The sequence below is a fragment of the Anser anser genome (assembly GCF_964211835.1).
Source record: "Anser anser genome assembly, chromosome: 5".
NCBI classification, from domain to species: domain Eukaryota; kingdom Metazoa; phylum Chordata; class Aves; order Anseriformes; family Anatidae; genus Anser; species Anser anser.
Window position 1 is genome coordinate 31852559 of NC_139725.1, and position 23038 is coordinate 31875596.

The 23038-nt window shown below is 49.7% G+C and overlaps 3 protein-coding genes across 11 annotated transcripts in view; 2 read left to right on the forward strand and 1 right to left on the reverse strand.

Annotated features, from left to right (window-relative positions):
- Nucleotides 1-3428, reverse strand: part of NUMB (NUMB endocytic adaptor protein) — a 95479-nt gene extending 92051 nt beyond the window's left edge. For 6 of the 9 annotated variants that reach the window (XM_083839307.1, XM_083839316.1, XM_083839305.1 and 3 more), the window contains exon 1: nucleotides 3316-3428. The gene's annotated coding sequence lies outside the window, so the exon portion shown is untranslated. Of the gene's footprint in view, nucleotides 1-2; nucleotides 2630-2684; nucleotides 2923-3315 lie in introns of those variants that run through there. The other 3 variants (XM_083839313.1, XM_083839311.1, XM_083839309.1) reach the window with 3 other exon arrangements.
- A 6648-nt stretch (nucleotides 3429-10076) lies between these two features.
- Nucleotides 10077-12755, forward strand: RIOX1 (ribosomal oxygenase 1). The gene has a single exon (XM_083839319.1). The coding sequence runs from the start codon at nucleotides 10101-10103 to the stop codon at nucleotides 11925-11927; it is 1827 nt and encodes a 608-aa protein (XP_083695445.1). The 5' UTR covers nucleotides 10077-10100; the 3' UTR covers nucleotides 11928-12755.
- Nucleotides 12756-15389: 2634 nt separating this feature from the next.
- On the forward strand, nucleotides 15390-21724 carry LOC310900792 (acyl-coenzyme A thioesterase 5-like). The gene is made up of 3 exons (XM_083839351.1): nucleotides 15390-16684; nucleotides 19493-19695; nucleotides 20162-21724. Exons 1-3 carry the CDS (start codon nucleotides 16075-16077, stop codon nucleotides 20741-20743), a joined length of 1395 nt encoding a protein of 464 aa, XP_083695477.1. The 5' UTR covers nucleotides 15390-16074; the 3' UTR covers nucleotides 20744-21724.
- The last annotated feature ends 1314 nt before the right edge of the window (nucleotides 21725-23038 follow it).

Consider the following 23038-nt stretch of genomic DNA (forward strand, 5'->3'; position numbering starts at 1 on the left):
ACCTTCACATTCGGACATCCCTACTCCTCCTTTGGGCTCATACACAAATCGTTTGTCCTGCCACACTTCCAGTCACAACACTGCACAAACAGAAGGTGTATAAATCACTCTCCAGAAACATCAGATGTGATCACAACAGAACATCACGGCTCCACAACGAATTACTCTGTAAAGACAAATGCCGAACGGTTCAGATTTTCATAGATGCATCTCTTCCAACTCAGTTTAAAGGACTCCGGATGAATGTGTAACTGCGCTTTCACGTGACGCAATACCATTTGTACTTCCAGACTGATGGCAGCCTATCAATGTTCGCGAGTTTATCAGCTCAAGTCTCAATCAATGACAGTGAAAAAAGAGCACTGCCTACTGCACAGCGGAATAATCCTCCCGATCTTGTTTGTTACGAAAGTTTTCTTGTTTCTGATGCAACATCTCCTTTAACTGTGCACTGAAAAGAATAGCAGTTCAAAACGGGTATTTGATGGATGCCACAGTTAAGGTGAGAACAAACTTCCTCTTCCAGACACGGCTGTGTCAGTCCAAGGTTACTGCCCTTAGCCTGGCCCTAGCTCCTCACCCTCCCCTCATCATCATTACCGCCCACACCAACATGTCAGCTGAGAAAAACGGAAGAACACTCTCCAATTTGTGTTTTTACCAGCCAAGCCAACACAAAACAGCTTCCTAGAGGTCTTTGTTAACCCAAATCATTTGATGGAAAGGTACAGTTCCAGAGAAGCTCAAGCGAATTGAACTACTACAGAACTACTATGGCCCCATCTCCCACCCTATTCCTCACCCACTCAATGGGCAGCCAGTTCAGAAACATGATCCAGCCAAAACCTAACAAAGTGAAAAAGCAATTCATTACACCAGCCTGATAACTCCCTGACGTTAACTCATGGCTGCAAATACTCCCGTGCCAGCAAGGGAAGATGCACAGACAAGGAGGAGGCAGTACCACTGCAGCCCCAGTGTAAACTGCCAAGATCTTGACAAGCTTAGGCAAAACTAAGAGAGCTGCTTCAGAGAAGAGCGGTCACAGCCTCCTCCTCCTGCACCAGCAGTAACGTTTGCATAGCCACGAAGCCAGCCAGTTCAGGCAGTCGATCCAACTGAAGTTCAATATTTTCTGTACCACCATTCTCAGCTGGATCAGCAAAGAGGGAGTGACAGAGAATAATAGCTCTTTTGGGGGAAAGCATTGCCAGAGAAATCAAAGCTGCTCTGGTGGTAGTGCAGTAACATGGCTGTGGAGGACATGTTAAAGTCTTAGCTTGATAGACTTTACACTTGGTGTTCTGCAGAAAAGGAAAGACAATATGCTGTAGTGTCAGTTATTAAAGATCCAGATCCCTGGACTGAAGAAGTATCTATTATTTTAATGTGTTCACCAGTCAATCATAGACTCCAAAAGCAAGACTAAAGCCACGATTTCATATTAGCTTAAACCATGCTTGCTTGATAAGCAAGCAGAATAAATAACGTTTAATCCCTCCCTAAAATAAAAACAAACAAGGTCAGAGTGTCAGATGAGTGAAATAAGCACAATAGGACCCCAAAAGTTGGCAATTACACGAGCTTAGGCTGCCACAAGCACCTCTCACCTTAGAGATGCTGTAGAACAGCATTCCTGAAGTGCAGGAGATCTACTTTTTTATTGCGTTAGGGAAAAATGCTGGATTTTAAGTATTATGCAGCTCCACCAATATTGGTAGTGGAAAGCAGCTACAGGCAGAATTGAAGAATCCTGTACAGTGCTGTAACAAGCTGTTAAAAAAATGCGACTAAAACCCCACAACATTTTGTATTCCTCCTAGCCCCTGTTACTGGGGAGGCAAGCACTTTTGCACTGACTTTTATTTCAGCAAGTTTTTAAACCCACCACTCTCATTATGGTAGGAAAGAAAAGTACGTAAAGATCTTTCCAGCACCAAGCAGCTGTATTACACTACAAAACATAGTGCTGGGAAGTCTTGGGAGTTTTGAGAGCCCAGTGTGGCTCGTTAGGTTGTTTCTCTTCTTCCTAAATGTGTAATGCTGTCAGATACTAATACAATACCAGAAGGTTTAACAACACCAGAGTAAGAAGATAAACTTGTCTACTGTCTAGTTTACACGCACCTTCAGCTTCCACACGTTTAAGAGAAGTAATAAACACAGGGAAGTAATTCCCAGGCTGGGAAAAAAGAAAAGAAAGACAGCTAATAAGCATAATAAATGTTTCATTTGAATTGCATCTCCTATTTAAGCTTTAGGGAAAAAAGGTTCTTTGACGTGTTCTGCTTAGAGCTCTACAAATCAAAGTTTTGCTGAGGCTTAAAACCAAGGCTTTATGCAATTACAGATGAAACAGAGCTTGCTGTAGGATAACTCCAGCTATGAAAATAATCAGAGAATCACCAACAAGGATGAACACAGACTCATTTTTTTGGACTTTACTCGCATCATTTTTTATTTCCTCCATGAGATTTTTGCTAGGGGGAAGAAAAAGCAGCACGTCCAGTGAGGATTGCCAAGAGATGAAGAAATGGAAAACACACACTAATGAGCCGAAAAACAATACCGTTTCTCTATGGCAACAATTAACTTCTGCATAAGCATAAAGCCCATTTCAGCAGTAACCATGGATCAATAAGTCAAATAGAAGCGATGAGTCAGAAGCCCATTTAAATATTTACCCTTTTCTCTACAAGCCACGGCTGGAGTAGTATTATGGCCAAGCAGCATGACTGCGCCTTCCATTTTACCCTCTCATTCAGCAGCCTCGCCGGAGAGGCAGGAAGACCGAAAAATGAGGAAAACCACCAGAAAACCCAACCAGAGCCGCGCTGGGAGGCGACAATCGGACATTGTTCGGAGCCGGGAGCATCTCCCAGCCCTGACGGCTGAGCCGAGGCGCACGGAGCAGAACCGGGGCAGGGCAGGCACACAGCAGCAACCCCCCCCCCCCCGAGCCCCCCGGCCCCCCCGGGCCCCGTTACGCGGCGCTCACAGCACGTTACATAAAGCCCCCGGCCCCGGGGGAGCCGCAGCGCCCAGCGGGGACCCCGCCGCGGCAAACGGGGGCGCGGGGGCGGCCTGGGGCAGCCCCGGAAGCGCCGCGGGGGCTCCGCAGCGGGCCGGCCCCACCTGTGCCGCCCAGCGGGGCCCCACCCGCGCCCTCCCCGCCGCCCCCTGCACCGGGGCGGGGACCGGGCGGCGCCCCCCGGTTCCCCTCCGGTTCCCCCCCCACCTGAGGCTTCGCCCCCCGCCATCCCTATCCGGCCCGGCCCAACCCGGCCCGGCTCAGCTCGGCCCGGCGGCGCTCACCTGCTCGCCCGCCGCCGCCGCCTCTTCAGCCGCCGCCCTCCGCCACCGAGCAGCGCCGCCGCCGCCCCCCCCCCGGCCCCGCCGCCGCTGCTGCACCCGCCCCCGCCCATCCCGGCGTCCCATTGGCCGCCCTCCCCGCCGCTCTGCCCTCGGATTGGTGCGCCGAGCTGCTCGTCAAAGCGCCGAGCCCGCCTCCCCCCCGCCCACGGGCCCCCGGTGTTTTATTCACTCCGAGGCTTTGGCGCCCCCACTCTTCAGCTGCCGCTCCTGATTGGGGGAAGGGGCCGGAGGGCAGCGCTGCGATAGGCTGCGGGAGGTGCCAGCTGAGGCGGTGGGCCCGCCCCCCCGCTCGGGGTTAGGCTGCGTTGGGGCGGGGGCGGGTGGGGTGCGCGGAGGCCGGGCGGCGGCGGGGTCCTGCCGGTGGGGTCCGGGCAGAAACCCGGCCCCGTGCCCGGGGGCCGCCCGCGGAGCCTGCCCCGGCTGGGCCGCCAGGAGCCTGCCCGGCCCCTCGGCCCCTGCTGCCGCCTGAAGCCCCTCGGCGGGGCTGCGTGGGCCACCAAGGGCTCCTGGCGCTCGCCCCCAGGCCGTGGTGCCTGGTGCTGCCGCAGGGCCCGGTGTCACCTCCGTTAGCCCAGCGGGGGTACAGGGAGACGCCTCTCGGCCCCAGGGATCCTCCCTCGGCTGCGGGCTGGCCGCAGGGAACGGGGAGCGGGCCGCTCTGTCACGCGTTAGCTCCCGTGCCCGGGCTGCTCGGGGAGCTAAATGTGCTCCGCTCGCCTTCCCCGAGGCCGCGAAGCAGAAGCAGGCCTCCATTTTCCGAGCGGGGGCAGCGCCAGGTGTTGGATGCAGGCACCAGGGGAATGCTCCGCGCAGCGCCCCTGCGGCTGCGCTCCAGGGGCCTCACCGAAGCACGTTACCAGCCGGCAGGCGTATTCCCGACAGCGCTCGCCAGGCTTTCACGCAGCTATTTCACCCAAAATGCAAGCGAGAGCAGTTCGCAGGGCTGAAAAAAAAAAAAATCAGGAAGTTGAAATGCAAAAATTACATAAGGCTTCTCTGTATCATTATCTTCGTTATCTTCTCCCTGCGTGCACCGTACCCCTTACACCTCTTTGTTTCTAAATCAAGCAAAGGAACAGAACAACAAAGGATGTGTGTCAACTAGCACACATCCAGGACATATGGGAACTGGAATCCGCGGTCATTTCAGAACATCACCTGCAAGTTCATTTACCAAGTTCACATTGGAGGTGCTGGGGCAGAAGCAGGAGCGTGACACAAACCCCGAGTATCAGAATGACGCTCTGTAACCCCCAAATCACCACATGTTCAAGAATTAAATTAAGAAGAAAATACAAGAACATACTATTTTTTTTTCAAGGTCTCCACATGTCACTCTGTTTGGAAAGCAAAACCAAAGCAGATAGCTGCCCTCCTTCTCGCAGCTGCTTCTCGGTTACTCTGAGTGCTGCTCTCAGACACCAGCACAACACAGTTATGTTTGAGCCAGTGTTCCAAAATGACTAGACAGATATTTCTACCAGTCCTGAGTTTTCTTCTGTTGTTATGAAACCTAGAGTCATTTCTGACCTGGCATAGCTCTTAATATGTTGCATTCCCAATAGCTTTGGTTTAACTCTTCATCTTATTCACAGTCTGAATTTTTGACTAAATTTTTGATGAAACATGGTGCCTTAAGCCTTAATTTCTAAGCAACAGTCTTTGTATTGTAAAGATGTTCTGCTTCCAAGTGAGAAAGAGTTGAGAGTGGGTAAGGAAAAGGACAGGACACACTATTGTAAATGAAATTCTAATATATGCTTCAGCTACATATAGCTTTTACAAATATTTGTTGGATATTTAAACTGATTTGTTGCTATTACCACTTTTCTGCTCAGCCACTTGTATCTCCGTAACTCCCCATGTAGTCGTTGGTAACCAAAGGGAAAGGGGGTTGTGGTGGGAAAGGAAAAGGACCATGACCCTAGAGGTCACCTAACTGAACGAACTGAGCATGCAACACAGCAAACTGCCCATTCGCTACGCTCATCTGCGGGTCATGTTCTGTGTAGTCAGTCTTCCTGCAGAGAGTTTCCATGAGAGGAGGAAAATGAATTATCCAAGGCCTGATATTGGAAGCAAGGCTTCAAGGTTCTTTAATACTGATGGATAATGAAGCACTGGGAGAGACTTCGTAGCACACCCAATATATCCAGCCCTTGCCCCTTTTCCACCTTTTAACAGAAGAGATAGGGTAATATGCTGGATTAATGGACCTGGCTGTTTATGTGTTTCCCACGTGCTCCTGTCAGTGGTGCTTTCTTAGACAAGAGATCCTTTCTGGTCTCACCAGGACAGTAGGATATTATGCCATCCCCTAAGGACCTGAGAGTACATTACACGCGCACTCATGATAATACAAACTCCATATCTTCAGTGCAGGTACCCGGAGGCTTAACATCATTCTTTCCTATTGGCTATCTAAAACAATGTTGGCGATTAAATCTCCCTTCTCTAATCACACTGTAATACTATCCCTTCTAGGAACAAGCCATACCAGTATAAATACTACAACATAAGCATTTTTATGCTGCTATAACTGTGCTCACCCCAGAGGAATTCCATCTTTTTGACAGTAGAGGTAGAATGTGAGAGCTTGTGTGTGTGGATGAGCTCTGAAAATGTTAAAAAATGTTTCAAAAATGTGCTTCTAGTAGCTACACAAATCTACTATGGGAAAAAAATACAGAAGTACTACGTAGGCTTTCTGCTGTCATGCTCTGAGCAAACCTGAACAATATGGTTGCTAAACCAAGACATCCTGTTTCAACAGATATTTCCATCTGATATGCTGCGTCAGAGGTGAGCAAGCGATTTCAGAGTACTTCGGAAAAAACTCGGTGTAGACAGCTTTTTTGCCCACTTACCAGGAAAGGAGAAAGTCTTTTGCAACACCTCTGAAAAGCAGAAACGCACTGAAGAACCAAATGCTGAATGTCACAGCTATATGTCAGAACTGCTATATGTTCATTTTCAAATAGAGGGCATGCATGTAGTTAATAAGCAAAGGTGTGCAGTTGCCATAATTAATACAGAAAGGATATGAATAGTAAGAATCCTTTACAATCCTTCTGCCCTGGAAAAGCCTCACCCAAACAGCCTGTCAAGAGCCATCTCTGCATATCAAAAGCATATTCTCTACCACCAGATACACAATGCATGCACAACAGCCTGACTATACCTTCTGTCTTAATTGTCTGTATGTGAGCAATCTTACAGGGCAAATACTTCACTCAGATTCTTTTTGCTTTCATTTTATGATGTGGATTTTCATGGCCATTTACCTCTCTCCTTCTGCTGAAAAGCAAGAAGACTGGAGCCGTGGTGTCTGCAGCTTTGTGGTTAGTCACTGCCTACGGAGTCACTGCAGATGGTATCTGCTCAATGCTACCAAATGCTAGATGACATATATTAAGAGCACAAAAAGCCCTCATAAAATTACTTTTGAAATGCCTACAAAGTAAACCCTGCGATTCCAGTAGGCATGAGGTGACAGCTCAGTCGAGGGTCCTACTCAAATATTTTATGTAATTTCAGCTTCAAGTTACAGAGTGTATATTTTAGTGTCACACAGGACAGGAGGAAACGTCTGTGCTTCCAATTCCTCTAAAAAGATAATGTCATAGGGGAGCCTGGACCTTGTAATTATTATTTTTATAAATTTGTTTTAATTGGACTTTCGCACGGCAGGAACGGCATATTTTCTCAGTGGGGCTCTGTGTGCCAGATAACCAGGATTAAAGACTACAACCAGTCACTGAATAAGAAAATCACTGAGAAGAGAGAAACAGCTGGAGACAGGCCAAAAACTCTGCCAAGAGATGCTTCACTGAGTGAGTGCATTCACTCTGATGAGGGGGCCAGAGGATAGCTCTTGAGAAACAGTTCCTGAATTAGCTTTTAGTCTTGTTATCTGGCAGTGAACTTTATAGCTTTCACAAAGAGGAGCAGGCTTCACAATCCTGCCCAGTGTCCTTCCAGTGATGACATCCTGGATGTCACTGGGCTGTATGAGAAAGACTCTCAGGGCTCTAAGTTGAGGAAACCTGTTAATGAAGGCTTGAAATGTTCCTTTTCCTTACTGGATATTGCTTTTGGCACGAGAACAAAACTGACAGTGCGAAAGGAAGGCTGCCAGCGAAGTAATCATGAGAAAAAGGATTAAACCTAGTTTAACTTTCTAAAAGTGACCGATTTACATTAGTGGTTTTTCAGGAACTAAGAGAATGTGCTGAGCAGTTTGCACGATGGTGAACAATTGAGCATCCAGTATACAGAGAAGTAAAAAATGTGGATTAGGCCCGATTGTGCAAATAATTTTGCCCTTTCCACTCCTTAGTGAATATGGCTCATAGCTTTGCAGGATCATGCCTTATACAAGCTGTTCTTTAAACCCAAGATTTCAATTCTTTGAACCATCAGTGGAAAAAGGTTAAAATATCAAATAAGCCCTGCACCTCTTTGAGGTGCCATTTACTTATTTCTTCTGAAGTCACTTGTGGCTCTTTTATAAGTTGTACTCACCACGTTTTTTATATCCTCTTAAATAAAATGTGTGTGGCTCTTGGTAATGCAGCTTATATGCTCATAAAATCTGAGTAACTTTGTGCTAAATTCTAATTAAGAAATTTAATTGAGCCTCCAGTTGCTACTATGTCTATGTGAGCAGCAGCTGGGGACCACCTAATCACTCAGAGATCTGTGCTACTTTCCTTTTGTTTATTTAAAGAGTTTTATGTGACATTCTACTTTCTTTTCAACAAATTCCCTTGAAATATCAGACAATGAATGAAAACAGCACATAAACCTCTTGGCTATTCCTAGAAAACCATCTGAGTACTCTGTAAGTGATGTGAAAGCTCTCTCTTCACGCCGTAGGTCAAAATCCTTTCTTGCGTGGCACAGAAAAGTAGCAACGTTCTTTATTCATGAAAGCGTTTACCACTGGAAAGGCTCAACTGTCAAAAGAAACGTTTTGTTGTTATAGAGATTTCACCACCATTATTTTCCACCATGTCCTTCACTTTGGGACTTTGTTACACATCAAAAAATCCAATGTCAGTCATCTATCTTTCAGCAGTAGAAAGTGACGTTTGTACCAAGATCAGAGCCCCAGAGTGAGACTTTGAACCCACTGTACTGGTAAACACCCAGGACAGCACTACTGAACTCATTATAGATATTCCGGAGCAACTCGGGTCAGGCTCTGTACCAAGCGCTCAGCATCTAAGAATCGGTTGCACTCGAGTAAATTAAACAGTAACACGAGTAACACCTCAGAAGCCCAGAGTTTTCAAAGGTCTTTTTCCCCCCAAAGCCTACTTAGCCATGCTTACATGCAATTCAAGCACACAATAGTCGAATTTCTACCCTATTTCAAAGCATCTGCCTCTTGGTTTTGTTTAGGGCCCAGTTCTGCTGAAACGGTTTCAGCTGATAAGATTATTCTGGTAAGCAGGGCTTAACCTTGGAAAACAAAGAACGGTTTGAAATGCAGAGCTCACCCTTCCTTCTCTCCCAGGATACACATGAACACACAGCCTGCTTCCACTTTCCTCTCATTTTAAACCCCATCCAGAGCAGAAATCCTGCCAAGAAACCTCCCCATGACCAGACCGGCATCTCTACGAGCCTTCCCCAAACACGAGGCGGAGGAGCCGGCGGTGCCAGAGCGCCGGGCTGCCTCTGCCACCTGCTGGCAAGGCCGAAAATGCTCAAGACATTAAACCGGAGGCAATAACGTTGTGCACGCACCTCTAAAATGAGGCTTGCAACGCAGTGGTTTGAGATTGATGTATTTTTAAGACAATCCAAAATATCTTAAACCTGTAAGGTGTCTGTTTCCAGAGTTAAGACTGAGCAGCTGAACGCACCCTTACTAGGCCCGGCTGGGGATTTCTGCTCCTGCCTTCTGGTACCACGAAAATGTCGGTCAGAGCTGAAATCCTGGCAATGCTAAAGGTAGAAGAGGCAAAATTGGCCTTCCAGCTCCGTATCCTAGGCCCGTTACACTACGTGGCCCACACAACAGATCTGCACGTGCCTCGTGAATGTTAGCTGCTTATTTTATGTTAAATACATACCTCTGTGAAGCTGATATTCAGATCTGTGAGAGGCTAATAACACCTTTGCAAACCGTAAGCTTCCCGAGCACACTCAGGTAATTGCTCCAGTTACATGCTCTGGACTAACAGGAGGAAAAATGCCCATGCAAAATCCATTCCCACAAATTATGTCAGTCCATCAGAGATTTTTCTCACGCGAGTGTTGCTCAGTGAATTTCTCCTATTGAAGCTTGTTCTTGACCAGGAAATCATCAACATAGCCTAGTGCCTGAAGCAGCAGCCTCGGAGAGGTCAGAGTGCTGCCACCGCCACCGTCACCATCGCTCTGGGGAGCTCCGAGCACCGGAGACAAATGGAGAGAGCGCAGACAAAGGTGTGCCGGAGTTATGCAGCAGGTGGATTTGGCAAAACGAAACGTGACATGACGAGACAGTCTTTTGGTTTGGGGGATGCTTTGAGAGGACACAGCCCTTCACGTGGCGTCTCCCTAGCACCATTACGGTACATCTTCTGAACAACAAGAAGCCTCTGCGGGCTCCCGGGCCCTACGAAGCACCGGGCCCGCTGAGGCCCCACGGGGGGACCGGCGCTGGGCGGTGCCACCGCGCCCACCCCGGCGGAAGCGGCCCTGCGGGGCGGGCCGAGACGGGGCGGGCGGCCATGGCGGCGGGCGGCGCGGAGGAGCTGCAGCGGCGGCGGCTGGGGCGGCTGTCGGCGCTCTCGGTGTACCGCCGGGCGGCGGGGGCCGAGCGGCTGGAGCGGCGCCGCCGCGGGACGCCGCTGCCCGCGGGAGGCAAGCGGGCCAAGGCGCGGCCGAGGCGCGGCGCGGCGAGAGGAGGAGGCGGCCCGGAGCTTGCGGCGCCGCCGCCGAGCGCCGCCGTCCCGAGCCGCGTGGAGCGGGCCGAGGCGCCGCCCGGGAGCACTGAGAAGAAGCCGCCGGCAGGCCCCGCGGCGAGCCCGGGCGCCCCGCGGGTCCAGGCTCCGCCTGGGAGCCCCGAAGCGAAGCCGTCGGGAGGCCCCGCGGCGAACCGGGGCGCCCCGAGGGTGCAGGCTCCGGCTGGCAGCACCGAAACGAAGCCACCGGGAGGCCCCGCGGCGAGCTCGGGCGGCGGCGTGCCGGGGCTGCTGCGGCGGCTGGGGCGGCTGGAGGACAGCCGGCGGCGGGCGGCGGAGCTGTTCCGCTGGCTGGTGGCGCCGCTGGCGCCGGGGGAGTTCTCGGGGCGGCACTGGGAGCGGGAGCCGCTGCTGGTGCGGCGGGGAGACCCCGGCTACTACGCGGGGCTGTTCTCCACGGCCGACTTCGACGCCATCCTGCGCAGCGGCGAGGTGCAGTTCGGGACCCACCTGGACGTGACCAGCTACGCCGAGGGGGTGCGGGAGACGCACAACCCCGTGGGCCGGGCCCTGCCCGCAGTCGTCTGGGACTTCTACCAGAACGGGTGCTCCCTGCGGCTCCTCAACCCCCAGGCGTTCTCTGCCACAGTCTGGCACTTGCTCTCCATCCTGCAGGAGTATTTCGGGAGCATGGCGGGGGCCAACACCTACCTCACGCCACCAGGCACGCAGGGCTTCGCCCCCCACTACGATGACATCGAGGCCTTCGTGCTGCAGCTGGAGGGGAAGAAGCACTGGCGCGTTTACAGCCCCCGGACAGACACCGAGGTGCTGCCCCAGTTCTCCAGTGCTAACCTGACGCAGGCTGAGCTCGGCAAGCCTGTGCTGGAGGTGGTGCTGGAGGCTGGGGACCTGCTCTACTTCCCTCGGGGCTTTATCCACCAGGGCGATTGTCTGCCTGACGCGCACTCGCTCCACATCACGGTGTCCTCCTACCAGAGGAATTCCTGGGGCGATCTCCTGGAGAAGCTCCTCCCGGCGGCCCTGCAGATGGCCCTAGAGGAGGATGTTGAGTACCGGCAAGGGCTTCCCATGGGCTACCTGGGGTACATGGGGGTCGCCAACTCGGATGCAGTTGACCCTCACCGAACAGCCTTTGTGGAGAAGCTGCAGAGACTGATGAAGAAACTTGTTGACTATGCACCCGTTGATGCTGCTGTGGATCAGAGAGCCAAGTCGTTTCTTCATGACTGTCTCCCCCCAGTGCTTACTCAAAATGAAAAACAGCTAAGCGTGTATGGCTTTCCGGCCCAGTGGCAAGATGGAAGTCCCCACAATGTTGACATACTAATAACAAAAGACACAGAAGTTCGTCTTCTCCGTCATGGCATCATTAGGTTGTGCAATGAAGAAGCAGGTGTGATGCTGTACTACACAACAGAAAATTCAAGAGTGTATCATAAGGAAGAACCCAAGTACCTTGAGATTGATCCTGAGTATACAGACAGTATTGAATTTCTTCTGTCTTCCTATCCAAACCATGTCACTGTGGATACCCTCCCATGTGGAACCTTGGAGGACAAGATTTCTTTAGCCACACTCCTGTTTGAGAAGGGCATTCTGACTACTAAGAAACCACTGGTGCAAGTGTAACTCTTGTTTTTGTACAAAATAAACATATATTTGTTTAGAAGGTATTCTCTCTTGTTTTCACCTTATACCTGCTAGGTGTGAATGAGCAGTCTGATCGCAGTATCTGATCTGAGTGAAGAATGGCTTTGACCTAGGCAGAGAAATCAAATTTTCTGATTAAAACAAGGATCCACTCTAGAAACAACTCTGCATGGCTGGGTGACTGGAGAAGGAAAGTTGTTTTGTTTTGTTTTGTTTTGTTTTTTTCATTTCCCCTTTTGCCAGCCATATACATCCTAGGTAACTTCAGGAAGCTAGTGAACTTTTTATAATCTGTAAATCATCTATGTTTACCAAGTATTGCAAAGCAGCCTGCACTACTGTGGGAAGTACTCTTATTACATACAGACATATTTGGTGATGGTTGTTTATGATCCTGGTAAGCAAGGCACTTAGACTCTGTGAGGTATCATTAAAAATGTTGTGAGAGCTAACGTTATGAGAAGAGAATAGCACAATCTTAGTTCCCTTTTGATGTTGAGCATCAAACTGGACTCCAACTCACAAGCACGATGCCATGCAGATAGCCCACAGCAGAGATACTCCCCTGCTGGTCATTCAAGCTATTATAGGGTTTTCTTAAAAGGATACAGCTCTGAGTATCATGTCTACAGTCAAACAGAAACAGGTGCATGAGAACTTGCTGCACAGTTAGTATCTAACAAGACGCTGCATTGTCGATACTAAATTAGGAGGAGCTGTTGACTCCCTCGAGGACAGAGAGGCCTTGCAGAGAGATCTTGGCAAATAAGAGAGCTGAGCAATCACCAACGATGTTAAATTTAACAAGAGCAAGTGCCAGATTCTGCACCTGGATATATGTACAGTCTGGGGGATGAAAGGCTGGAGAGCAGCCCTACGGAAAGGGATCTGGGGTTTCTGGTCAATGCCAAGTTGAATATGAGCCACCAGTGTGCCCTGGCAGACAAAAGGTCCAACTGTATACTGGGGTACATCAAGCATGGCATGGCTAGCTGGTCAAGGGAAGGGATTGTGCCACTCTGCACTGGTGTGGCCTCACCTCGAGTCCTGCATGCAGTTTTGGGTGCCCCAATAAGAAAGACGTAAAACTATTAGAGAGTGTCCAAAGGAGGGCTACAACGATGGTGAAGGATCTATAGGGCAAGATGTATGAGGAGCAGCTGAAGTCACTTGGTTTGTTCAGCCCAGAGAAGAGGCTGAGAGGAGGCCTCATGATGGCCTGCAGCTTCCTCATGAGGGGAGTAGAGAGGCAGGCACTGAGCTCTGCTCTCTGGGGACCAGTGAGAGAAGCTGAGCGAATGGCATGAATCTGTGACAGGGGAGGGTCAGGCTGGATATTTGGAAAAAGTTCTTCACCCAGAGGGTGCTGGGCACTGGAACAGGCTCCCCAGGGCAGTGGTCACGGCACCGAGCTTGTTGGATTTCAGTAAGTGTTTGGACAATGCTCTCAGACACGTGGTCTGATTTCTGGATGGTCCCATGTGGAGCCAGCAGTTGGACTCGATGATCCTTGTGGATCCCTTCCCACTCAGGATATCTGTCCTCTGATCCTACCATAAAGGCAAGGCCATGAGGGTGACACAATTGCCAGTACTGACTGGGAGCTGCGCACAGGCTCCTCTGGTATTAAAAGTTTCCTGAGCTAATCCTGAGGCCACAGGATTTCAGCAGCACAGCACAGGCCTGGAGGCCATGCTCAATGCACAATGTGGCACCGGCCTGGTTGTGCTCAGGTTAACTGTACTGTGAATCATTGACTCCTTGATGTACAATGATTTTCTGGTCAGGATCACCACACTGACTTCCACTGAGAAAAATAACGAGATGCCTAAATGTTAATGAGGACTTAAGACCTAGTGACAAACTGATCTCTCCCTTGCAACAGTGAAGTTGGCCTGCCGTTTAACATTTACCTGAGCTGCTCCATAAATTTCCTTTGCAAGCCTCACGAACCTCAGCGTAGGGTGGCTGGTGTACTCTTGCATATGAATCTTTCCACATCAGCTGGGAAATAGCTGCATAGGGCCTGACTTCATTAGCTTATTTGAAATTTCTCTGGTCAACCTCTGCTCACAGATGCACCAGTACAATACCACCAACATCCAAGGGAGGGGGACTGCAGCTGTGCCTTCCTCTGGGTCTATTCCTCCAAGGATAACAACCAGCAAGCCTGAAGGCAGATTGTTATCAAGAACCTTGTGCCATGTGTTTGCACTTGCTATTTGGTAACTGCCCCTGCGGCATTTGGCCTGACAGGGTTGGCAGGTACAGCCTGTTCAGCAGTGGGACACCAGGCCTGGGCAGAGCTGAGTAATCAGGTTGTTTCTGCAAAAGCAAGTAATTTGTTAATCAAACAAACAAAAATTGTCTACAATCTCAAAGAAAGAAAATGCTAGACATGTTCTCCTCCCCTATGCTGAACCTTCCTTTTCACCATTGAACCCAGTGACAAAGAGCCCATTTTGAACTTGCTGGCCTTCTGAGATGGGGAATGAGGATCACAAAGCTCATTCAAGTAGCCAGGAAGATGCTTGCAAGAGGTCTAGATTTTATTCTACTCCAACAGCAAGCACACCCAGGTCTGAAGGACCTGAGTTGACAGGTGCTTTTCCAATTATTGAATTAATGTTGTTCTCTCACACCTGCATCAGTATAACCCCAATAACATGGCTTCACATACCCACAGCTGTCAGCAGAATTGCGTTCACGTTTCCTGTAATTTCCCTGATCTTTTTCAATCAGGCATTGAAAAAAGGAATAGCATTTGAACTGATCTTAACTGAACACATCATATGCAATATGCTGTTATCTCCCTGGTGGTCTGTGAACTCCAGATAAATGTCTGTACTTTCCACATAGCTGTGGTCTCCCCACGTATATACCGTCTTTGGCCCATAGATTAAAGCGACATCTGCCATATGCACCTTTTAGTACAGAGATTTCACCACATTTACAGTGAATGCCCCATCTCAAATGGAAACATCTCTAAACTGCAAAAAGTACACAACGTGGTATGTTAGAAGTATACCGGTGTCCCAGCTTAAGAGCTCCCAGGCTGCTAGGAATGAAATTTTCCCTCTGGAAAAGCTGTGTCTTCTGTGCCTTGCGTTCACCTACCCTCAGGAAGGACATGCTCTGACCGGTAACTTCCACTTCTGGCCTGAATACGCTCTGGCCATCCAAGAAGCTGTTCTGCTTCCTTCAGTCTCCTCCCAAAAGAATTTATGTATGTCTGCAGCTTTGTGTTTGGATTGAAAAATCTCTCTTGTATAAAAGAGATCAGAACTGATAGAAGAGAATTAGTAGCAAATGAAACACCCTTCCCTACCTAGTATATTTTGTAATCAGTGCTCCCAACATGTCCAGCCAACACCCATGGGCGCGCCCTTGTGCTAATAAGGAGATGGAAGGAGGGAAAGGGAGGGAGAAGAGTAGGTGGGAGTGTGGGAGGGATGAAGGGAAGGATGGAACCTTGTGGCAGCCTGTGGGCACACCAGATGCTATCATCTGGTGAGAGGCTCAAGACTGTCCCCGTGCCTGCAGCTGGCTGCACATGATGATGCCACGTGCAGGGTGCAGGATCATGTTGCTGGGGCAGCAGCTCATTGGAGTGGCAGGAGCAAGCTGACAAATTGCTCCCAGTCTGTGGTGCCAATTACGTGCAGGTCTGCATACAGAAGAGCAGTAACCTTTCATGTTGGGAGCCTACGGCTTGGCCAAATTTGGGAGATGCATGTGAGAACCTGTGAGAGAAACTTTGGTATAGAGAGGAGGGCTGCAGCTGAGCCTCCTTCTTGGTCCAGTCTTGCAAGGAGCAATAACAAACAGACCTGGTTATGAGGACCGCCACCACCGCATGTATGCACACTGCTAATCAACAAGTGCCTGGGCAGAGGCGATGCCCCTTGGAAATGCTCCTGCGGTGCCAAGGAACTGACTGCACTGAGACCACCCTGCCACAGATGCCAACAGGGCTGCAGCCGCAGCTTGAGGCAGCCTGGATATCTCCCAGCCCAGCGTGGGCCCATGCAGTCCCTGCCCAGGATTCTCCTCCCTGTGGGTGGGAAGCAGCATTTATACAAGAAGCTCCAGCCCACATGCAGACACTGTGAAGTGATCCAGGGCCATGGGGCAGGTCGCTGCCCTCCCTCTTCGCCAAGTGAGCTCCCGCTGCTGGCAGAGGCAACACTGCTGGCCTGGCCCCAAGCCATGGCCCCCACAGCGCCGCAGCCCTCCGTGGATCCCCGGGGCATTCCTCGCCTGCAGCCTGTCCTCCATGGCCGCCGCCATCCGCTTCTCGCCGGCCGCCCGCAGCCTCTTCGACGAGCCGCTGGCCATCGCCGTGCAGGGCCTCGGCCCGCGGCAGCAGGTCACGCTGCGGACATCCTTGCGGGATGAGGCGGGCGAGCTCTTCGAGGCCCACGGCCGGTACCAGGCGGCGGACGACGGGGAGCTGGACCTGGCCCGCTGCCCCGCGCTGCCGGGAGGCAGCTTCAGCGGCCTGGAGCCCATGGGGCTGCTCTGGGCTTTGCAGCCCCGCAAGCCCTTCTGGCGGCTGGTGAAGAAGGACGTGCAGACCCCCTTCCGCCTGCAGCTGGAGGTGTTTGAGGGCCACGGGGACACCCCCGGGCAGCTCCTGGCCCAGGCCGAGCACGAGCGGGTGTTCCTGCGGGACGGGGTGCGCAGGGTGCCGGTGCGCGAGGGGAGGATCCGGGCCACGCTCTTCCTGCCCCCCGGTGAGTACTGGCTGTGGCCATCCTGTTGTTTTTCTAAAAGAATCATGTTTAGTCAGTGCAAGCTCTTCTATGACCTGCATAAAGAGGAGACCATGAAAGCCCCCATCCTCTCTTCGTCCTATCTGCTGGTCCCAGTGACCTGCCTGACCATTGTTCCCATTCACCTGGCTGTGCAGGTGCCAGGACAAGATTGCAGACAGAGGAATAATCCATCTTTCCCACAGCTTGAGGCCACAAATGTGGAGGAACACTCAGCAAGCGACAGTGAGCGTGCCAGGAAGTGTCTGAGGCTGAGATGCTGAAGCAGTGAGTGGTGCAGACAGGCTCTGTGCCAGCCCTGCCTTGTTGCCCAGAGCTGGCTCCATGTGAAAAATGAGGCAGTCCTCCTGGAGGGTTTGGGGGAATCTTCCGTCTCCCCCTGCACAGCAGCCACTATATGGTGAACACGATTCACCATGTTCAGGTTCCTTTGTTGGCACATACGCTCTGTGGACAACTTCAGTACATGAAAGGCAGAAGAGGATGGACTTAAGAACTTCTATGGAAAAGAAACCTTTCCAGACAGAAAAGACACCTTTCCAGACGGAAAAGACAAACATTAATTAATTGCTCTCAGAAAGGATCTCCTCTCTGAGCTGTACGATGTGCTCAAGAACACCACCAGGCTGCAGTACCTACTAAGTAGTTAAACAGAGACTTTCCTGCCAGAGTCCGTGGTGCAGAATGGCTAATTTCTCGTGTTCAGCATCTCCCTTGGCAGTGTGGCCAGGGATCCCTTCCCTGCTCCACCTCTACCCCTGCCTGCTGACCAGGAGATGAAGGAAGCCACTTGCATGCATTTTGTATCCAAACCTCCCTGCTTCCCTTCACTTGAGGTGCTTATTGTAAGTCAAATGCTGTCTCGTTTTCTCAGGGTCCTGAGACCTGCTCCTTTAACTAGTGTGTATTTTAAAGCTATAGACCCTTGCCACAGTCCCTGGCTCTTTGAATTGTTGTTTCCTGGGCACAGGGTACAAGGAGTTTATTCTCAACCTGCAGACACTGCAGCAAATCTTCAGCTTCACAAAACTGCAAGCATGATCAGTATTTCTGTTGCACAGCTTCATTTGGAGATGTATTTCCCCATTGTGATTTCACCACATTCAAATTGTCCTGCACTGAGATGTCCCAGTCGTGATTTTCCATTCCTGGCAGTGCTCTCCATACAGGACATCTCTATGTTATGATTCAAGAGTTGGATACCAATCAGAAAACAACCTAAGGCCATACAGAGTTGGAGAGCCCAAAGAGCTTTTGCTGCAGCACTATCCCACCTCCCCTGAGCACCGCCACAGACAGAATCACAGAATCATAGAATGGCTGAGGTTGGCAGGGACCTCTGAAGATCATCTAGTCCAATCCCCCTGCTGAGCAGGATCACCTAGAGCATGTTGCACAGGATGGCATCCAGGCGGATTTTGAATATCTCCAGAGAAGGATGCTTCACAACCTCTCTGGGGAACATGTTCCAGTGCTCTTTAACCCTCACAGTAAAGAAGTGCCGCCTCATATTGAGCCGGAACCTCCTGTGCTTCAGTTTGTGCCCATTGCCTCTCGTCCTGTTGCTGGGCACAACTGAAAAGAGACCAGCTCCATCCTCTTGACACCCTCCCCTCAGATATTTATGTACATTAATGAGGTCTCCCCTCAGTCTTCTCTTTTCCAGGCTAAACAGGCCCAGTTCTTTCAGCCTCTCCTCGTACAACAGGTACTCCGGTCCTCTAATCATCTTTGTAGCCCTCTGGATTCGCTCCAGTAATTCTCTGTCCCTCTTGTACTGGTGAGCCCAGAACTGGACACAGTACTCCAGGTGAGGCCTCACCAGGGCTGAGTAGAGGGGGAGGATCACCTCCCTCGGCCTGCTTGCAAAACTTTTCCAAATGCAGCCCAGGATCCCATTGGCCTTCTTGGCCACAAGGGCACAGTGCTGGCTCATGGTCAGCCTGCTGTCCACCAGGACTCCCAGGTCCCTCTCTGCAGAGCTGCCCTCCAGCAGGTCACCCCCCAGCCTGTACTGGTGCTTGGGGTTATTCCTCCCTAGGTGCAGGACCCTGCACTTGCCCTTGTTGAACTTCATGAGGTTCCTCTCGGCCCAGCCCTCCAGCCTGTCAGGGTCCCTCTGAATGGCAGCACAGCCCTCTGGGGTATCAGCCACTCCTCCCAGCTTTGTGTCATCAGCAAACTTGCTGAAGGCGCTCTCAGTTCCATCGTCCAGGTCATTGATGAACAAGTTGAACAAGACTGGACCCAGTACTGACCCCTGGGGGACACCAATAGCTACAGGCCTCCAACTAGACTGCACTTCTGAGCACAGCCCTCTGAGCTCTGCCATCCAGCCAACTGCCAATCCCCTCAACTAGGCCACACTGCCTGAGCTTGTCTGTGAGGATGTTATGGGATACAGTGTCGAAAGACTTACCCGTTTTTAGGACCTTTTCTGTGCATGTTCAGTGTAGGCCAACAGTGCTCTGCTACATTTAACTGAGACATGGGTATGGGCAACTGCAGTACTGGTCTCCGCGGTACACAGCCACTGCTTTGAATTCTCACAGTCTATCTAAAGCCAGTAGATGTGCTGTCACCTGCATGCAAACAGCAGAGGAAGAGCCTTTTTTACCTGCCAGCACTACACAGCTGAGTGACTTGTCACGTCCTTTCCCCCAAATATGCTCTTCTGCAGTTCATACTGTGTACCTGATTTGATGCATTCTAAACCAGAGAAACATTTAAATGAGTCATTTCAGGCAATACTGCTCTTGCCTGTTCCAGGAGAGGACCTCTTTCCAGGAATCATTGACATAGATGGACTTGGAGGAGGCCTTCGTGAGTACAGAGCCAGCCTGCTGGCCAATCATGGCTTTGCCACACTGGCCCTGGCTTATTACCAATATGAGGATCTGCGCCAGGATGTGACCAAACTCCATCTGGAATATTTTGAAGAGGCAGTGAACTACATGCTGCAGCACCCACAGGTAGGAGCACACTCCCTGTCCTCTGGGATCCAGGGAGTGCTTCTTCTCCAGAGCGCCTGTCCCTTCACCTGAGTGATCTCTGTGGAAGTGTCCGAATGCTTGCCTGGCTCCATGGCTGGCATATGCAGGGGTTTGAGTGTCTGAACTCTAGAAAGTTGGAAGGGTCAAACAGATACGCACTGGAAGGTCAGTGGAGAGACATCACAAAGCAATCTCACAGGAGACAGCTGAAATGTAACAAGGTGGCGAGGTTGTGCAGGAGAGAGCCTTCGTAAATTGCCACCTAATGTCCCTCCTCCTTCAGGGCAGGTGTTTAGCACTTGTCCAGCAGAAAAACTAATCGTTGCCATCCCCTCCTCTGTACTGTCATGTAAACTCTCAGCATTACACAATATTCTCCTCCGGTAATTAGCTGTTGTATTTTTCAGCTCAGTACTGATGTTTTTTGTTTTCTCCTGTCCACCAGGTAAAGGGGCCTGGCATTGGCCTGCTCGGTTTCTCCAAAGGAGGTGACCTGTCTCTCTCCATGGCTTCCTTCCTGAAGAACATCACAGCCGTTGCTACCATTAATGGCCCTGTGGCCAATACAGCTATTCCTCTCAGCTACAAGGATAAAATCATCCCCCCTTTGCCCACTGATCAACAACGTAACAAGGTTTATGATGACAACATTCTTGATTTTTCTGATGCTCCTTCTGACCCCTTTCAAGCTCCTGGCAACCAAAGCCTGATCCCACTAGAGAAAGCTGAGGCACATTTACTGTTCATTGCTGGTCAAGATGACCATATTATCAACAGTGAGTATTTTGCTACTGAAGCCTGCAAGCATTTGCAGGCTCAAGGGAAGGAAAATTTTCAGATGCTCATTTACCCTGGAGTAGGGCACTGCCTCGACCCTCCCTTTTTCCCTTTGTACCGGATAGGAAACCACCCTCTTTTTCAGAAGAGGGCAGTCTTGGGTGGGGAGTTCATGGCTAATTCTAAAGCACAGGTTCATGCTTGGCCACAGATCCAGGCTTTTTTCCACAAATATTTAAATGACAAGTAATGTGGAAGAAGCAATGTACAAGTAACACACAATTTTGAACAACCAGATCTGATGAATTCTTTTACATTTATCAGGTCAAACCCCATTCACAGCTGTACCAGTACAGCTATAATGTCTTCCATGACTTTGCACATCCACTACTCAGAAAAGAAATAGCTTTCAGTTTTCTGGTTTTCCCTCAACATTTTTGCTCAAGTGTTAAGAAAAGGAATGGAGAATAGTTTCACATTAGCCCTTGATAAAATAGGTCAAACAAAAAATACTCGTTATTTTTCTCACCTGTTTTCTACTTTAATATTTGACTGTACTTCGCAAATTGCTGCGGTCTCCACATGCATATGATATCCACAGCTCATACTTAAAGCAAGACCTCTCAAATACTAATTTTGGCAAGTGGATTTCACCACAGTTATGGTGAATGTCTCATCACAAATGGAAATATCTCTGATCTCTGAGCTGCTGTAAGTGTGCAATAATGGATGTTATAATAAGGATGCTGGGGTGTCTCTGGTTAATTCTCTAGAAGAGTTGTTTGTCTTCTGTTTCCATCTTCCCTTCAGAAGAAAGGGCTCTGGCTCATGGATACTTCTGGCTCCAAGATGTCATTGAAAAAGCCAAATTTAAAATCACTGTGATCTTCTCCCACAACATGGGGAACTATTAGAGCAAGAATTTAAATAAAGAGAGAATGAGATTTGAAAGCCATGGAGTCATTGCTGTGCTTTGTTTAGAAGCAGGGATCTTTGTATCTGGGCCACCAGTCTGGAACTTGCAGGAGCATGGGAGCCAGGGCTGCCCAGGTGGGGAGAAGAGATAAGAGGAGACTGACATGTGTCCCTGTCACATTCACTCCCCTGCTCTTGGGTCACCAAGTGTGGAGGAGAAGGAGTTGCATATGCCTTCAGGGCCCTCTCTGTTAGGATCTGCTCCTGCATGTGAACAAACTTGTGATTACACCCAGCACTGCATGCTGAAGCTTCTTGTTGGGGGAATTTACTTCATTTTTTTCTGCAACTGTTTGTGACTGTCCAGCCATTTGTATGGGTACAAATATGACAAACTCTATTAGACAGGAGCTGATGACCAAGTCTGAGACTAAGATTGGATCCAGCTGCAGGTAGGCTCCAGAGGAGTTCAAAAAGCAAGGCTGTCCACTGACTCCTGTGACTCAACGGGAGGGTCCCTTCATGCCTTCGGTGGGCTGTCAGCTCAGTGTGAATAAAATGCAGGCTGGGATTTGAATAGCAAACCACTATTTTTGCATAAAACTAAGTCTTGAAAGCAATTAAAAGGTACCTTTAAAATCATGGTCTGACATAAGACATCTCGATGAGGTTAAAACATGGTCTGGGATTCCCTGAAGTGTAACCTTGTGGCACATGTGTATGTGTTGAGACTGAATACAGATGGGCACCAGACCATTCAAAGTGAGAGAGGTTTCCCTTCATGGGAACCCAGCCCAATTTATATATAGATGTTACTCTCCTAAAACCTTCAAGGTTTTTTGTTTGTTTGTTTTCAAAAATGAAATTCCTATACCCAGGATGATCCCTCTAAAGAAAACAGGAAAAAAACAAAAACAAGGTACCGCAGACTCATTGGGATGCCTTTTTCAGTTGGTACAGTGAAGCATCTAAGCAGTGCACTGAATCAAAAAACTTGGATCCTAAAAGATTCCCAGGACAACCTAAAATGGGAAATTAAAGACTTTAAAGAGAAATTAACTGAACAACAAACTAAACCATCTCAATATTGACATCTGTTTCTCATACTACCGCTCTGGTACAGCTAGATATTGTGGATGACCTTACAGATTTATGCTATTTTTCTCATCTATCCCCATACCTTCCGGATAACTCAGATGAACAGGGGGAGGAGGAAATTGATTCCACTGCTAGCCCTAAGTATGGACCCTATCTAAATTGTCCTGTTGGAGGAAAAACTGTAACCTGTCTCCTTGATACCGGAGCTTCTCATTCCACTTCACCTGCCTCTGACTTCCCACATTACCTTTTCTTCTGAAGTTGTAAATGGTGTGGGTATTGCAGGATAATCCATCCTATGTCCTCTTATAACTTCTGACAGTGTTTCAGTTGGTCCTGTTTCTGATTATCTTACTTTTCTTTTAATAGCTACCGCTTTTAGTAACTTGTTGAGCAAAGATCTCTTATGTAAACTAAGTTGTGCCATCCACTGTTACCTGGATGGAATGTTTCTTGACATGTCAACAATGCATCAGGAAGAATTCATCTCTCTCTTTCATCTCTGGCAATCTAATCTTGCGTTGACACCTGT

Bases quoted from the DNA above. Each gene is read 5' to 3' on its own strand.
- RIOX1 (XM_083839319.1), top strand. From the start codon at position 10,101: ATGGCGGCGGGCGGCGCGGAGGAGCTGCAGCGGCGGCGGCTGGGGCGG.
- LOC310900792 (XM_083839351.1), top strand. From the start codon at position 16,075: ATGGGGCAGGTCGCTGCCCTCCCTCTTCGCCAAGTGAGCTCCCGCTGC. The intron at 16,685-19,492 runs GTGAGTACTGGC...TGCCTGTTCCAG, and splicing joins CACGCTCTTCCTGCCCCCCG to GAGAGGACCTCTTTCCAGGA. The intron at 19,696-20,161 runs GTAGGAGCACAC...CCTGTCCACCAG, and splicing joins ACATGCTGCAGCACCCACAG to GTAAAGGGGCCTGGCATTGG.